Raw genomic sequence first — 18065 nt, 5'->3', positions numbered from 1 at the left:
CTCTGTCAGCCTTTCCTCAAGAAGAAATTATTCCAGCCCACCAATCATTTTTGTGGCCCACATCTGGACTGACTGAATCAGGTCCATCTTGCAGAACCACAGAGTCAGAATCACAGAACTGATTAGGCTGGAAAACACCTTTGAAATCATCAAGTCCAATCTATGACCAAACATCACGTTGTTGCCTCAACCATGGCACTGAGTGCCACATCCAGTCTGTTCTTAAACACCTCCAGGGACAGTAACTCCACAACCTCCCTGGGCAGTATATTCCAATGCCCAATCAGCCTTTCTGTGAAGAGATTCCTCCTAATGTCCAACCTAAATGTTCCCTGGCACAGCTTAAGACTGTCCTCTTGTCTTTCCTGAGCTGAGAACTCCATAGCTGGATGCAGAAATCCAGTTGGGGTCTCACAAGCATGGAGTAGAAAAGGGCAATCATGCCCCTTGACACACTGGGCACACATCTGGACACACTGCTCTTTATGCTCAAGTCCAATTTTTCACATACTAGTATCCCAGATTTTTTTCTCCACTTAATCCATTTACAATGCAGACTGTACAGATGTTGTGGATTTCCCAGACCCAGGTGCTAAGGCAAAAAATCAAACCCAGAAAAATCATACATCTAAAATCAGAAGACCACATCTATGTGGAAATAAAGCCTAAGAAATTTTTTAAAAGGAAGCATGTTGAGAAATTTGTGGAAAATGAGGATCAAAAAAATGACAGCAGTTAAACAACATTAGTTCACATATGCGATGCCCAAGATTTCTGAGATATGGGCAAAAATATCTAGAGCTAGGTTCATATGCAGATGAACCTCTCTGTATTTTTAGAAAAAGAGAGTTTTGTCATAGACAGTTTTGTGGAATCAAAGAATTGTAGTTTTCTGTGTGTAAGAAATTAGTTGCCAGTTGCAGCTTTGATCTAGAATATAACAGAAAATACCGTGGAGCTTGGGCAGCTGAAATTATTTTCTGTTGTGCACTGAGCAGAACAAAGAGAAAACTGAGTGTAAGGAAGGTAAAGAACATATATATTTTCTCAGAGCTAATAAATCTATGTCCAAACTTCACAAAAATTCTTAAAACTTCCTTGATAAATCAGTTGTTTGTTTTCCTTCTTACAAGAAATTAAATTCAGTCAAGTCTCTGCATAATTCCTTTGGGTTTCAGAGTTTGGAGGGTATTTTGGAATTCCAGAACAAACAGTGCTAAACTTCATGATTAATGGAGAAGAAGTCTGGCACTTATTGTTTCTTATTTTCAGGGAACATCTTTGTCTTCTTTCATTTCCTTCATTCACAGGCCTTTTAGACATAATTTCAGAGTAGTACTTAAATAACAGTTTGCAGTGAGGTTGTGGATACGGCATGTGATAAAGGATAAACACTCCCTACTGAAATTGAGTGTCTTCTTCTGTGAAGACAGCTATGTAAAAGCCTTTCAGGTTCTGGGTCTATGTTTTTCACTGCATTGTCTGAACTCTGTGTCATAGATTTACATTGAAAATAGTCAATGGTGCCTACTTTTAATGAACTCTCTTCTGTGGTTCATTTCTCTTCCTTTGTGTATTCCCCTGTGCTCCCACACATGTATTTTTAGTTCTGTCCATCCTGTCCTTGTTCTGTGACTTCCAATTACTTGCTATCATCTGTTAACAATTTGCAAGTATCTGCTTTATGTCAAGGCATGGGAAAACAAAACTGGGAAAACAAAACAAGAAAACAGTCTTCCCTAAAAATGATTCCATTGGCAGTCAGAATTTTCTCATGTAACTGAAATAAGATACTTCTTATTTACTTCTACAGTAAAAAAGTCACTGGTATATGTACTGTGCTGGTATAATGTAAGTATCACTGTAATGAAAGCTCCATCCGTCATAAAAATACCAAGTGACATAAAAGGGGGGGTTTTGTCTCCCTGGGAATGCTCGTAGCTTGTTGTGCTAGAAGTCCGAGGATTTCTAGTTCAGGAAAATAATTTTTATCAGCTGCCTAGAGGTGGCATAGAGAGGCTGAGTGGCAGCTCAGAGGTATATACATGTCATGATCTGGGCAGCTGTTACAATTTAACCTCAAAATGTAAAGCTATTACTGGCTTACCTTAGTACTCAGGAAAATGTTAGCTTTCATTTAACCAGTGGTTGGAGAACACAAAAATCTCCTGATAGTTTAATCACTTGAGATAAATAATGCAGAAAAGGTTATTACAGAAACTTCCAAAAGAGATCTGTCTTCTACTAATGTATGGGGGCTCTAAGAATGCAAAAAGATAACACTTTTCTCTGAATTTCTGTTAGTTTACATATCTCCTAAGACTTTTCACACAGTCTCGGAAACCCAGGTATGTAACTTCTCTTTTACTTGAACTTAATTTATTTTTCTATTTATTTTATTAATTTTATTCTGAGGGATATCTAAACAATCTGTGATGAGTTCTTTTGATAGGACTAAGATTACAAACTCCAAATACAGCTCAAAAGAACCACTGAGACAACAGAAATGTTTTCCAAATAATTTAAATTCTGAATTAGATTATTATCAGCTTGTGACTCCAATGAAGTTTTGCCATTGCTTGTAACAGGACATAAGCCTTGTACTGAGTTTCCAAGGCATCAGTACAGAAGCTAGTCAGATTTGCACTGTCTGAATGTTCTTTGATCTGCTTGCAGCTTTGGTTTGCTTCTTTTAATTGTAAGAGAAGTTTTGACAAGTTTTTTGTGGCTAATTTATTTTTCTTGTATTTATTGTTTCTTTCCTTGGATGCAGATCTGGAGCTGGACACAACTGTTTTAGCAAAAAAGACAAAGAAACTGTCTAATATATGTGGAAGGTATTATATGTAGTAAACTCAGATGTGTTTCATCTTTGTAATAAATAAAGTTTTGAGTGTACACAAGCTTGCACAAGCAATGAATTTCCGTCTGAAGAATACACATTTCCTAGGAAACTTAGAGTTTTGGAACAACCCATGCTATGTATAAGTGTCAATTTGCTATACTCAGCCATCTGGTAGGAATAATTCATTAGGCTTTTTAATAAAGGTAGAAGTGACCCCACAAAAAATATAGTGTTATATCTCTCTTTGCAATAAAACACTATTTAAATCCAAATAAAGAATCACGCATAACAGCTCCACATTTTTGGTTTGTAAAGAGTTATGTTTTTGCTACTTTAAAGGAAACAGTTCAACAGCAACATTTCATTCTACGTATTTCAACCTATATCTAATAAAAAAATAAAAATCTGCTTCTCAAGTGTTCTTGATGGTATAAATTTTTTGAGGGAGAATTTTCAGCTGTGTTGTGTATATATGTTAGCCTTCACTGGATAAGTATTTCGTGCATTGTTTAAAATAACATTATTAATGAGGTATCTTATTTGCAAATACAGCACCACAGCCTTATCCAAGTTGGAATCTACATCTGTAGCCTAATCTGTGGACCAAAGCAAGATCAGACTGGGTTGCTCAGGACTTCATCCAGTTGGGTCTTAAAAACCTCAGGGACCTGAGTCTACTAATACTTAGATTGCCCTGCCTGATGTACTGAGTCCTGCCACTCATGTTAGCAGCCTGTCCCTGCCTTCTCAGTAACCTTCTCACGGGTGCTAGAAGGCTGCTATTAGGTACTCCTGGACCCTTCTCGTCTCCAGTCTGAACAAGCATGGTTCCATCTGTCTGTGGCTGTGTCTCTTCTCCATCCCCCGATCATCTTGGTCATTTCCTGCTAAATCTGTCCCAGCTGATCAATGACTGTTTTGTACTGGAGGGCCCAGTACTGGCCACAGTACACAGATGTGGCCTGAGAAGTGCCTAATAGGAAGAGATAACTGTTTTCCCTGATGTAGTGGCTACCCTCCTCTTAATATGGCTCAGGATGTTAGTGGCCACATACTTAGTGGTGGATGGTGCTTAGCTGGCTGTAGACCAGTTCTCCCCAGTCTTCTCCAGCAGAGTTTATGCCTTGCTGGTCAGTTCTCAGCCTGCACTGTTGGAAGTAGTTGGAGTGTCCTGGATGCAGAACTTTGTACCTGCCTTTTCTGAATTTTGTCAGGGTCCTGCTTGGCCCCTTTCCCCACCTGCTCTTGCAGAGCTCCACCTCCTGCCCCTAAGTCCATGTGCTCAGGCCACATGGTTTGGTGTTACTGACAAAATTGACGAGGGTGTGTTCTCTCTCTTCTGCAGGGGCTATTCACAGACACTAGACAAAACAAGGTGTCAGTACAGGCCCTGGAAAAACATGCTCATTAACAGATTTTGCTAGGGTACAAAACACTAAGCACTACACTTCTATTCCAGTCAGATTTACACCCATCAGATTGTCCACCTCTCCACCAAATGAGGTACAAAAACTATGTGGAAGACCATGTCAGATGTCCTGCCTGTCAGTGTGCTATGACCCGTTCCTCATGTAAGTAACCATTTAATTTTGATACAAAGTACAACACTTGGGAAGTAGTTACTCAACAGTACTAAAAGAATTCTGTGTCAAACTCAGATGAAAGGGTTTAGATCTCCAAGGAGCATACCTGACATAAACTCTTTTGATGGTTTAAGGCTTAAAAAGCCTCTTCAAATGTTTCTTATGTTTGAAATAAATGGTGAGTAATATGAAAAATTATTTATTGGTTAGAACATTTTGATTTGTTTGCAACAAGATTTTGGTTACTGGTCAGTCACCAGGAGGGTTACTTCTATATTCACTAAGCAAGAGTTAACTTTTTAATTTATACCCGTAGGCTACATGTGTGAAAAAGATTAATCAGTATATAGTACAAGTTGTGTTACATAAACATTGACTACTCTGTTAAGATGTGAATAATTAAGTCTGAATGAAGATGATGTTTCCAAATATCATAATAAGGCTGCCAAAAAAAACACTTGCATGTCTCTAAATACAGAATAGATGTGTAAAGGCTTGTATACAAACTAGTGAACAATTGACACCATTTCTTCTGTTATTTCCTTTTCCACTTCTGAGTATGTCACAACTACTCACAAACTACTACAGTAAGGTTTGGACTTCAGGAAAGATAGTGAAGGAAATGGGTACAATAATTTCTTTTACTACATATTTTCTGTAATCTAAGTACCCGTTTCTGTTCTGCAAAGGCCATAGGTTCGTAAGAACCTGTGTGAGAGAAGTGCCTTTCTATTCTTTTCCACCCCTTCATCATGAATCTGTTATGAAGTTCAGAGAGGTTTCTAAATAGTCTTTAACAAAGGGATTGTCTTAGCCTTCCTGTCTGGATTTCTGGGCTGCTCGATAGGCCTGTAGACAGGCTAAACCTCAGGCTTCCTTTTTAACAGGAAGTTATTGCTGGTATTGGCGATTAGAGCTAATGATCTCTCTGACAAGTCTAGTTATTTGCTGGATATGTATTTCATACATTACCTTCCGTTTTCCTATATATTTGCTTTAGGAAGATTTATCAACACATTTTGTGGACTTCTGCCATTCAGAAGTCTCTAAAGTGTAGTGGTTAAAATGAACAGTGTGGCTTCTAACATTTAAATGGCCTTTGCTGCCAAATTTTGTTTAAGACTGTGGTGCTTTGGCAGACTGAGGTGTTGCCCTGGGAACGCTGCTAAAGCTCTGAACGTTTAACTCTTTCTGTCCTAGTACAATCTGGAATAGAGGTACTATTATGTTCATTTATGAAGGTTCACATTTCTCAGTGTAATGAGACTTATGCTCCTAGTGAGCTCTATGAGCTAAACCAGTGCCATCCTACTCAATTGTTAAGGCAATTAATTTTGTTGACTGGGGAGTTTTGGGGCTGAATTCCTATTTCTTTACTGTTTCAAAGTACCAAAAAGCCATTAGAATATTTTCTTTTGACTTTACTTGTTTCACTGTGAAATTATTGAGATGAAACAATGTTTTAAAACAGGAAGCTGAATTTCGTTGATATTTTGACTCTAGTTCTGCTTTCTGTTCGCTTTTTCACTGTGACTTTTCTGGTACAGTGATTTAGATCCATTAGCATCTCCAGAACCTTGAGCAGGAAGACTTACTTCTCCTGCTGTGGACATGACTGTGAACGCTCAGGAAATGGGACAATCTAATGTTTTGGCCAAAATATTGCATTCTGGTGTAGCTGAAGATCACCAAATCATATCTGTGGGAAAGGATAGATTCGTATTTGGAAGAACACTACTCAGAGCAAGGACAACCTGCAGTTGTTCACATTCAAGTATCATAAACAAAACTCAGGCATAGCTCATTAAAAATGCAGCTGCCTGCTGCTACACAGTGGGAGCTTATTTGTGAGAGACCAGCAAGAGCAAGGCTGAGCATGAGGGTGAAGGAGCACAGCAGTCAGCCACAGCCTCAGGGCACCTGGGCAGGGCAGTGACTGCAATGGGATATTACAGCAGCCAAGCAGACATTTGGTGATAGCCAGGTAAGGAGCCATGTCCCAGTTCAGTTTGGGAAATTCTCATGATAATTCAGGGAAGTGGTGGTCACCATTTCTGGGGATATTTAAAAGGTGAGCTTGTGTCATTTTGGGGCATGGCTTAGGGATGGACTGGCAAAGCTGGATTACTTGTTGGGCTCGGTGACTCTTAAGGTCTTTTCCAAACCAAACGACTCTTTGTGTCTGAGAAGGGGCAGGGGCTGACGGCTTAGGGAGCAGCCAAAATGGGCCTCCTGGGCAGAGGGTTGCGGAGGAGCTGTCAGGGCCGGTTTGAACAGCGATGCCTAAATGCGCTCTGATGCGACCTTCTGAGATGCAGTTTGCTTCACTGATGTTTTTATTATCGCTGTTAATTTATCCCTCCCTCCCCCCGTGCACTTACGTAAAGGATCTTTCCTTCCTGCCCCTGATTGACAGCCGGAGAAGCTGCCGCGGCTGTTCCCTGGGAGGACCGGCCCGGGCTCGCCGGCGCTGCCCGGGAAGGCGGCGCTCCTGCCGCGCTCCTGCGCACCCCTGCGCGCCCGCGGCAGGAGCGCCGGGAGCGGCGGGAGCACCGGGAGCAGCATGGCAGTGCCGCCGCTGCTGCGCGCCGTCATCATGGGGCCGCCGGGCTCCGGCAAAGGCACCGTCTCCGCTCGGATTATCAAGCACTTCGGCGTGAAGCACCTCTCCAGCGGCGACCTGCTGAGGGACAACATGCAGAAGAAGACAGGTGGGCATGAGGACGCGGTGGGGATGTGTGCGCGGCGGTGACGGCTCCTCTTCCTGTCCCCGTCCCGCGAGAACGGTCCCCACACAGCGCTGCGGCGGCTCCCGCCGGGCGCAGCTCCGCTCCGGGAAGGGACACACGCTCACAACACGCATTCCTGCCCCCAGCGCCGCTCCTTCCCTCCCTTCCCCTCCGAGGAGGGAGGCCGCTTCTTTAATGGGGTTTGCTGCCCCCCAGCCCCACCTCCGTGTGCCCCCCCGCGCACAGAGGTTGGGTGACTTCACTCAGCTCTTCCGGAGGCCACTCAAGTGGGCCTCGTATCTGCAGCCGTGGGTCCTCCATACGCTGTCACTTGCCAGCCTCCTCATGAAAGTGAACGGGGCTATCCTGTTTCCCTGTTTTGTTACACCTCGTTGCTTCCTTGCCTTGAGTGCTTTTCGTAAGCACCCACTGGTTTTTGTACGTGTTTCTAATGGTTCTGATAGTTTCTCATGGTTTCTCCAGCTGGAAGCATCTTAAAAGAGAAAAATATTCTCTTTTAAGAGAAAAATATTCTCTTTTAAGAGAATATTTAAAATTCACACCTTTTAACAGGCAGGGCAAGAGAAGAGGAGGGGTTTTGGGCAACCAGACTTTTCTGGATGTTCATTTGATGGCTAAAAGTATTATTCCACAATTATGCCTAGTCCTGAGTTGGCAGGCATAACATAGTGGTGCTTTCATAAACAGCAACGTGCAAAATTTTCAAACTGCATAGCTTTTAAAATTATTATAATCTTATGAGTTCACATCATGCTTAGGTTTCAGCATGGTCTGTGTTTACATATAGTAACGCTTATACGAGGTAAAGATATGAATTATTCTTCCTGAATAGTCCTAGCTTGACCTCTGGCCTCAGTTGAGATACCACAGTCCCCCTCTCTGTGGATTTTTGCAATGATGGAAGGTTCCCTCCTGACTTCCACATCTGCTTTTCTGTATGGTAGTGTGAAAAACCTTGTAAGAACCATCTCAGGCTGCACGTGATGAAGTAGGAGTATTATTATTTCCAGCAACTTCAAGCTGTAGAATATTCCATTCACTTGTAGGTATCACTGCAGTATTATGCCTAGGTAACTGGCAGTCTTAGTTTTTGAATACTCTGAATGTCTGAAGGTGAAGCTGTTGTGATGTGATTTTCATGTCTTGACACAACTTCTGTTTAGTCAGTAAGGATAATGACTTTGGTACAGTGACTGACTTTACAATAGTTGATATTGTAGAAACTGTAAGTTAAGAATTTGACAGGAGCACACCTGTGTAGACATACCTGATCATATTCCTGCTATTTCTATGTGGTTGCACAATCATACGTTTTTATTTACAGAGGGTAACAAAACTGCTCTATTATGAACTTTCAGTGTAAGACCTGGTGGGTAGCCATTCCAAGATAATGAAGAAAATTATTTTATGAAGTGTTTTGAGATTTACAATGTTTACTAAATACTTTAGGTTTTGTGCAAGAACATAGAGCATCAGAATTACACTGAAGGTTGTGTGAGAAGAGGTAATTGCAAGTGGAAATATCATATTGCTTGAATTGAGGTGGGAGCCTGAAGTGATGAAGAGAGAAGTGATTAGGCAAAGAATTCTAGGTTGGTTGGACAGATGAAAGACTGTGAAGGAGAACAAACATGTGAAATTGAAATTTAGCAGACACTTTAAAATCCAGAATATAAGGAAAGAAGTCAGTGGACAGCTTAAGAGGTGAAGCTTGCTCTAAATTAGCTACAGCAGAATTTACAAGAACCCGCTACAGGGTTTCTCATTCACTAGTAAACCCAGATGAAACTCTATTGCAATTTCACTGAAAGTCAGTCACTAGTTTTAGAAATGGCTCCCAGATGGTTGAGACGAAGATGAAGGTAGGAGGACTAGGTAATACACTGAAAATAGGAGAACAACCGAGAGGCAACTCAGACAACCTAGACAGATTCAGTCAAGGCAAAGATCCATGAGTTTTGATAACAATAGAAGAGTCCTGCAATTTCCAATTCTTTGGGAATTGGGTTACACTAACATGGGGAGTTAAAGCCCTTGGAAAAATAGATACAGTTAACAGTAGTTATATGGTGCAAATTTTGCATTTGCTGTCTTGTGAAAATGGACATTGTTGAAACGTCCTGTTGAAGATGAGTGTCCTTATCATTCTGTTTTCTGGACAGTGGAGAGTCTGTGAGCACTTCTCTAATGCTAAGGTAATTATTGTCTGATTATGGCTAGAGCTTGATTGCTGTAATATGGTTAGAATGTGCCAATCCTTTGTAAAGCCATGGAACATGGAGACCTGTTATCACCGATAAAGGAAAGAAACCTGTGTTACTTGTAATTCTGAAGATTGCCATGCCTTTAGTGGTTTCAGACCCAGCCTGAAAGAACTAAATAAAACTTACAAAACCCCATGAAATCCCTCTCCCAAGAGCAGGGGTGGGGAAAATAAAGCTCTGAGCTAGTGTATCAACATTTTGTGCTAAAGTATGACTATTTGGGTATGGTTCTGCCTATTTTTTTCCTTCTGTAATAGTGACTTTCTAAATTACCTGAGTTCTGTAGAGGGGGGCAAAAGGCAGCATTTTTCAAGCTCTGTTGGTCTAATAATAGCTTGCCATATTCTAAATCTTTCTGGGTCCAAAAACTCATGAATCTTTCCAAAGTAAGTTAGAATTGTTCCCTGTGAACCTTGTCTTGCGCATATTTTTAGATCATTGTAGTTAAAGCAATGCTGCAACATAAATCAGTAGCAGAGCCAAGCATCAAGTACACATTAAACTATCCAGACATGATTTATTTATTCTCCCAACCTACTTTTTCAGTGTACATGGTTCAAAGCACACTAGAATAATAAAAAAATGTATGAAGAAGGGAGCTAGGGAAAAGAAAAGACACTTTGTACCCAAACAGACAGTAACCTTCTTTCCAGTTTGCGCTGGAGGACTCAGGCACCACAGTCTGACTCTTTTCCATACAGTGAGCGTGTTTTGAAGTCTGGCCAAGGTGTGCAGTGCCTGTTTCTATATGATCTTTGTACTCATCAAAGGCTGACTACAGATGTGAACAGGCAGTAAAGGGAAATTGTTTATTTGGGTTTTTTTTTTCTTTTTTTCTCTTTTTTATTTTTCTCATCACCAAAACTACTATTTGCATGATTTGAGGGCATGTACTGCTTTTCGGTTGCCTCATGTAAAGGAAGGGCCTCTGTCCTGTTGCACATTCCATGCACTGAGATGTGACTGGCATTTGTCATTGCTCTCTGTTTAGAGTGGTTGTATCTGTGTGGGTATGTCAGTCCATCCCATTTTCTCTTCTTCAGTTTTCTGTAACTAGATCTTAACTGCCTGCAAGTAAAGGCTTCTGTTAGACCCACAATAAAACCAGTCTAGCTGCAGTGCTGGGTTACTTAATGTAATTGGGTAATTGTTTTATAAAGGAAACTTATTGCCTAGGACACAACCCAGGCAACTGAATTTCTTCCTGGATATACCCATGATTTGGGTGAACTACAGCATGAACTACTGCCTGCCATGTAGGAGCATGGTGTGATAGCTGGAACTACCATGGATTGAATTTTAGTGAGCCAGTGGAATAAATGAGTGGTACTAACGGTTAGTCAGTTCCATGGGAAAATACTAGTGTCTGTGTGCTCCCATAAATAGTGTACAATATCCATGAACACCCTCTTGCAACTCTAGTAATCATAAAAATAACATATCGGGCAAGCATGTCTCACTGCAGACTGCCAAAGGTGTTTATGTTCGTAATGAAGCCTAAGTGTAAGTTAATAACTAGCCATTAACCTGAGAAAATAACTCTCTTTACAAGAAGTCTGAGGGCTGATATCTTAATAAACTTGTATCCTTTCTATTTCTTATTTTAAAGACTCTTGGCTAATGGCCTCTCCTCATTTTAGTTTTTGGAACTTCATATTTCAAATACATATGAGTAAATTTATTCAGAGGTTGTGAGGATAGAGGTGTGTTTTGCCCTACAGGTGGATCTAATTAATTAGATATGTATTTGCACGGGCAGATCCTAGTTGATCATCTGGATATTTTTTAGTTTTGGCAAGCATGCTGTCTGTCTTGTTTATAACTTTTCTCTGTCATCCCAAACAAAACAATTTTTTTTGCAGGCTTGTGGGCTTTTTCTCATTTGCTGGAGGTCTGAGAGAGTGTAATGCAACTTTTACTTTTGCAGAAGTGGGAATCCTTGCCAAGTCCTACATTGATCAAGGGCAGCTTATTCCAGATCACATCATGACACAACTAATGCTGAATGAGATAAAAAGTCTAGACCAGCACAATTGGCTATTGGATGGTAAGTTACTGTGTTGGGTATCACTATGTATGAAGAGAAAATCTGTTCTGGAAAACCTGGGACTAGAAAACTTCGGTCACTGGTTGCCAGCTCGTTGTGAAACTTTCAGCAGATAGTCTGCCCCAGTTTCTTTGGCTGACAAATGCTTTGGGTGTACCCTGCCTTCAGAACATTACAGGGATATTTAACTCATGTTAAAAAGGATCGTTCAACGATCCAGAAAAATTTCAAAACTGGCAATTCTAGCATTTTGTAATGATAATTCATATGGTATTTCCTCATTAAAATATGCTTTGAGAAGTTTCTTTTTATAAGTATTTTCTTATTAAAGTCCTTGAGGAATGGAAAACTTTTGAAGGATGGGGCTTTAGAATTATTTAAATAGCGAGGTAGGAATGTGATGCAGTAACAAGGTAAGTATGGAAAAGTACTGCAGCAGTGTGAAGTGTAATAAAAGACATTGCTCAATTGCCCTAAAAGGTCTCCTTCATTCACTGTTTGGTTCTCTTCTCCAGGGTGAACTGTTTTGCAGTAAGTTCATTGCTTCAGCATTCTTACTAGAGAGAAAAAATGTATTTGCTGTTGTCTTCATGAACTGGATGGCTCTTGTTACTGCAGCCCATGGGAGTACAGCCCAGCACAAAAAGAGTGTCTAGGCAGGATGCATTTTTTCAGACTCTAGTCACAACCTGCCTCAGCAGATAAAACAAAAAAGTTATTTCTCTTTAGAGGGAGTGAAAAATCCAGTGGCCTCTGTCCCTTAGTGCTTTATTATATCTATATAGTTGCTCCTAGGTACAGTGATATGTTCTGGTGGCTTTATGCACAGCTGGGTTCCTCTCTGAGAGAAAGGCTTTATTCCCACAGTGAACAGTACAATGAAACCTAAACAATAAAGCAAAGAACAGCAGATAAATGCATTTCTTTCTTTAGTTTCAGGCCCTATGTACAGTTCCAGTCTTGTGGATCTGGATGTGTAGCAGTATAGCTGTGCCCACTGGCAACGCTCAGCAGGAGGATTGTATTGAGACCATAAGAGAATAAAACAATTTCTGCTGCATTAACATGCAGCAGAAATTGCATTAAACTTTTGGGGCAGAAATTTTGTCTGCATCAGCATTTGTAATAAGACTCGATGAATTACACTAGGGATGGCTCTGGCATAATGGGCTTCACAGGAACAATACTGTACTGTTGAAATATGTTAACCCAAAATCGTAAGTTTGGTAACTGCAATGCAGAACAAACAGGTGGGGTCAGTTATCTCAAACCAGAGTCACTGAACCGCTCATATGTTCACTTAGCCAAACACCCATTTGCTGCCTTATAATAGGTTGGTTGCTTCTAGAGTCACAGCAGACGTAGCAGTCTGAGTTGTATGTGTCTGTGGGTATAATCTATTTAGATTTATGTGCTGTATAATCTAGAGCATTTTTCTCTGTGTTCCTGGAATCTTGATAATTCATCACCTATTGCAGATCTTTTTCTGTATAGAGAGAACACTATGTAGAAAATGCCAGTTCAATTTCAATGAAATCCTTTTGTAAAGGTACTTCAATTTGTTGAGGAATTTTCTCATTACTCAATCCCAAGCAAACTCACTTTCCAGCTGTGTAACTTAGAAATATGGTAGCTGCAGTAAGAAAGAACAGCAGTTCTTGAACAGCGTTCAACAGCAGTGTTGAAGACCTGGCTCTTCCTCTGCTCTTAGCATTCAGAAGCACGTCCATGAGATAATGTGAATGTGTGAGAAATAGGATGAGGGCAGCTCATGACTGTGATGCAAGCCAGGTGCAAGAGACTTAATGCACAAGCAAGCACTTGGTCTGAGTTAATCAACTCTGTCTTTTTGTAATGTTTTTCCTTACTCATGCAATGGACAGATAAACATTGTGCAACAGTTTCTTAAGTTTGTGCCTATCAGTACGTGCCTTTATGGAGAAGTTTACTTGTATGGTATGTTGCAAACTACAAGCTATGCAGAACATGAGACTATGCTAGGGCTTTTTGAGGAAAGGAACTGTTCCAGTGAATATAGGATGCAATAGCATGTTCTGCAGTAGCTTTGACTACTGAAGGAAGGTCTTGTGCTCAATTTTTCATTTCAATTTCTTTGTGGAGCCCTTGGCTTTCTTCTTTGTTCCCACTGCACCCCTCCTAATTTACACTAAATCATCTAATAGTTTAAGGCATAGAATAGGGAGCCACAGAGTTCATGGGGCAAAATGCAGAGTCTTTGAAGTGCAGACAGGTTCCTGATCAGCCTGAGTGTTCTCACAGTCATCATATCTGAAGAGTTTGATATACAGAAACTTTCAGAAACCTTCTAAATCCTGTACTGCCTCTAGTAAATATATTGGCTTACTGCAGCTGAGTAAAATAGGTTTGCAATGTCCAAATGACCCTAAGCCAGACTTACACAGCTGTGAAAGTAAGAGGTACCACAAATGTTTCTAGGTTGTTCTTTTCATTTGATCTTTTATTATTCCAAATGTGTAATAGGGGGCTTTTATTCAGTGTAGTGGTATGTGGTGTATATATGATATGGGGTATGTTTGCACTTATTCATTGCACTTTTGGGAAGATGATTAGCTGAAATAAAGAAATAAAACCTGGGAGGCATTAAAAAGTTAAAATGCCATGACACACTGAAAGATATTAAAAAATCTGTTGTCTCTTCCATCTTTATATACCATGACAATGCTTTTTGGTTTTTCTGCTGTGTAACAATTATTTTCTCTAATGACTCAATCTAGGTAATTTTTTCTATAACTCTGCTTTCAGAATTTTATGAATTTGTTTCCTTTAAAAAGGTTTCCCCAGAACAGTTGCTCAGGCAGAAGCCCTCAATAAAGAATGTCACATAGACACTGTGATTGACCTGGACGTGCCATTTGAAACCATAAAGTGTCGGCTTACAGCACGCTGGATCCACCCTGCTAGTGGCAGAGTCTACAATCTTGAATTCAGTCCTCCCAAAGTGCAGGTAAGCAATATGCATTGGTGTTGGCACTAGATAAGTACTGCATAGTATTTGTTAGCTGCAGTAAAATTTTGTTTGCATGTGTTGTTTCAAAACACAGCAGCTCAGAAGAAAATGGCTCATCTCATTTCTTGGGAGCACAGAAACTTTCTGGTAACACTGTGCTGGTATGAGGTTATGTTAGTGACCTGGCAGAACCTCAAGCTGGTGGACAACGTATTTGTCCCCTGCAGGGCAGAACACCATGGTGTTTTGTAAGCACTTGTTAAAGCTGTTCACTGATCTGGAATACTGTCTGCCTTGTGCACTGGCACAGGATCTGGGCATGGTCTTAGCCTGTTTGCAGCCTGTACAATTCAAAATGTAGCTTTCTTTTCCTTCCTCCAGAGGAGTCATGCTTTATATATAGGAAACACTAAACCACCAGTCAGAGGAATCCACTTCATGCTTTCCCCATGTTTATATTTAACCAGGATGGGTATTTTCAAGAGAAGAGCTGCTGTACTGCAAAACTGGATACAGAAACTTTCAAGTCAGGGAAGCTTTTCAATAGATTTAATTTTCAACAGATTGTTATGACTTGAAATATCCTAAAGAGGAGCTTTAAGATAAAGACCATACATTGTTACCTTAAGTTTTTTCAAGAATGATTTGATTTAGTGCGACTCAGCTAAAACTGTATCTTATCCTTAACTCTAAATAATTTAGCTGTTGTGGCATCATATTTCACCTGGAAGCTCTATTAATTTACATCAGAAGCACTGCAGGCCCTGTAGTTTTTGGATTTCAGTGTTGCAGGAAAAGAGGCCAGCTCAAAATACCAGGTAAGAACTGGAAGTGCACAACTGCAAATACTGCCTTTGTTTTGTTTAAAACAAGGTGTTTAAAATCATGGTTATTTTCAATTGCAGAAGAGCACAGGCAAGATAGAACATCAAGTTCTCAGACTTACCAGAGCAGGCTTCAGCTGCCAGAGCTTTGCTATTTAGGATATGTCTTACCTTTCACTAATTAGGAGACTTACCACAACACAGTGAACTGCAATACTTAAACTGAAAACATGGGATAAAGCTAAACAGGTGAAATACAGTTGTCTCTATTATCTTAACAGACCTGCAAAATACTTACTTACTTAGTAGGAACAAAACCTCACACATTAGGTCCCTACCTCTGTAGGGAAAGCTTCAGCTGACTCATATGCCATTCTTTGTACAGCTGTTGTTAAATGGTAACTCTTCCATTTTGCAACTTAAAAAAACGGGCCATTAATTCCTTTGCCTATCTTAGTATCGTCAAATGAAGGTCCAGTTGGTGTCTTACTTCCTGTTATACAGGCATGTTGTTTTCCCTTGTATGCGAAGGTTTTGTCTTCATGTTCCCCATATTCTATGAATGCTCCAGAGGACAAATTAGTCAAGTTATGATGACCTAATATTCATTGACAATACTGAGGAAATATTTAACTGACAGACTGTTTTACTGGAAAGTCAACAACTTACATTCCAGACAAGAACACAGGCAGCAGCCTCTCTTTATAAGAAGCGATCTACACTCTGATTAAGTGGAAATTGATCATAATTTAAATAGAAAATGACATGAAGCATGCTTAATGAGAAGTAAGAAGTATACTTTGGTATTTGTTTTTAACATGATTAGGGCATCGATGACATCACTGGTGAGCCGCTTGTTCAGCGTGATGATGACAAGCCGGAGACTGTCAGCAAGAGGCTTCAGGCTTACGATGCACAAACAAAACCTGTTCTAGAGTATTATCGGTAAGTAGTAGTATCTGCTCTTCTACATTCCCAAATCTTACTGTGCAGCAGCATAGCAAGGAAAAGATCTCTCTGTTACAGAATATATTATACCACAACACTGAGTGTGGTGTGAGTAGCTGTGTAGCTTTCATGAACTCATTAAGAAATCAACCCAGTAGAATGGGTATGGTTTTCCAGGGCTGCATGGGATTTCTGGAACCTGTGTGGTAAAGTAAATAGCCTGTCACTGCAGCAGCCACATTTAGCTTCATAAAGAATGCTATGTATTATTCAATACACCACAGTACTGTTCTGAGCAACAACAGCTCTGGTGGGTGAGGTAACAGACAGCTCCTTTTTTTGGCAAGAATTTACAATATTTTGTTTTCTGGATGTTTAAGTAGAAGCTCTTCTAATAAGTGCAAAGGGTCAAGAAGCAACAGACAAATAGAGAAACTGTTAATGAGGATTTAAATTTGGCTGTTCTAAGAACAAGACTGTGATTGAGCACAGCTAGCAAGACTCTTTAGGAATAAGCAGCTAATTCTGAATTGTCATTTTCATTGTGGAGTGGAAATAAATTACTAGTCTTTTAAGAGTCAAAATTATACAAAATGTTTCTCTTAATGCAAAGCTGCAAGTATCATACTGCTAATATATAGATACATAGTAGGTCACCATGTAGAGCTCTAGTCTTGCCTTGCCTAGATGAAGAAATCAAATCAGACTCTGACAACATCCATGATTGTCCTTTCTGTATTTCCATATTCACCACCTTTCATTGTATTCTTCCAGGACTGTTGAGCAGAAATCAATGTCCAGCCTGCATTTCCAGTGCTACAGCTTTCTTGGTGTTATATCACATGCATATTTTTCACACTCTGGAACAATTAAGGAATTTGACATCTCTAATACTTTCTTCTTTTTCTTCCTTAGGAAAAAAGGGTTATTGAAATCCTTTTCTGGAACAGAAACCAATAAGATCTGGCCACATATCTATGCTTTCCTTCAAACCAAGTTGCCAGATGTGAGCCAGAAAGATGCTGCCAAGCCCAGGTGAAAATAGGTCAAACTTCTGCTCATCTTTCATAGCTCACTCCCAATTACATGAGATTCATCAATCAAGGATTTGTCCAAGTAGTCTACCAGACTCATCAATAATTTAAGTCCTATGCTGCCCTTAACTTACACTATGGTAAAATTTTGTTGCCTGTGGTTACCACTTCAATGCTGTATTTTTTTATACTAAATATACCTAATTTTAAAAATACAGTAACTGTCTTTAACAAAAGCTAATTTTCTTGTGTTTCTTATTTGGAAAATACATTTGCAATATTGATTGGTGAAGGAAACATTTCAGAATGCAGCTTAATTAGAAAGCACATTGATTAATTTACTCAATGAAGCAATGACAGGAACATGCAAGCACATTCCTTGAACATGTGCCTAGCTGGAGCTAGCCAGCAGCTGTGAAGAAGAATGACTACTGATCTGCAAAGAACCATTTCAGACAAGAGCTCGTATGTATGGGAATTTATCTTATGGAAAGGTTAGTTTCTATTTTGCTTACACAGATTTGACTTGATTTTGTTCACCATAAATTACACTTAGTACCGGGGCAAATTATCTAAGCAATTATAACGTTTATATTTCTGCCCTCAGAGCAACTATTTTGCAGGCATGGGAAATGGAGTTTCAGTGATGTGTAAAACATTTGGTAAAACCTCTGTATTTGTGCAACCCTGCAAGACTTAATCAGTAAAAAGACAGTAGATAGTGAACAGATTGTGTAATCTGGTAAACCTGTAGTTAGATGATCTCAACCAGTGAATGTCT

General features: G+C 40.0%; 1 protein-coding gene across 4 annotated transcripts; it reads left to right on the top strand.

Moving 5' to 3' along the window:
• Positions 1-6265: 6265 nt before the first annotated feature.
• AK3 (adenylate kinase 3) lies at positions 6266-17520 on the top strand. Of its 4 annotated transcripts, XM_072921622.1 has the most exons (7): positions 6269-6412; positions 6845-7139; positions 11370-11489; positions 14303-14475; positions 15181-15296; positions 16129-16247; positions 17166-17520. In XM_072921622.1, the coding sequence occupies exons 2-6, from the start codon at positions 6992-6994 to the stop codon at positions 16235-16237; spliced, it is 666 nt and encodes a 221-aa protein (XP_072777723.1). In that variant the 5' UTR covers positions 6269-6412; positions 6845-6991; the 3' UTR covers positions 16238-16247; positions 17166-17520. The 4 variants fall into 4 exon arrangements, with proteins under 4 accessions (XP_041566951.1, XP_072777723.1, XP_041566950.1 ...); XM_041711017.2 differs by lacking the exon at positions 17166-17520 and having other exon boundaries at positions 6266-6412; XM_041711016.2 differs by lacking the exon at positions 15181-15296 and having other exon boundaries at positions 6271-6412.
• Positions 17521-18065: the final 545 nt, after the last annotated feature.

The sequence above is a fragment of the Taeniopygia guttata genome, chromosome Z (genome assembly GCF_048771995.1).
Source record: "Taeniopygia guttata chromosome Z, bTaeGut7.mat, whole genome shotgun sequence".
NCBI classification, from domain to species: Eukaryota; Metazoa; Chordata; class Aves; order Passeriformes; family Estrildidae; genus Taeniopygia; species Taeniopygia guttata.
Note: the sequence above shows the minus strand (reverse complement) of the source record. Positions and strands in the feature narration are given on the sequence as shown.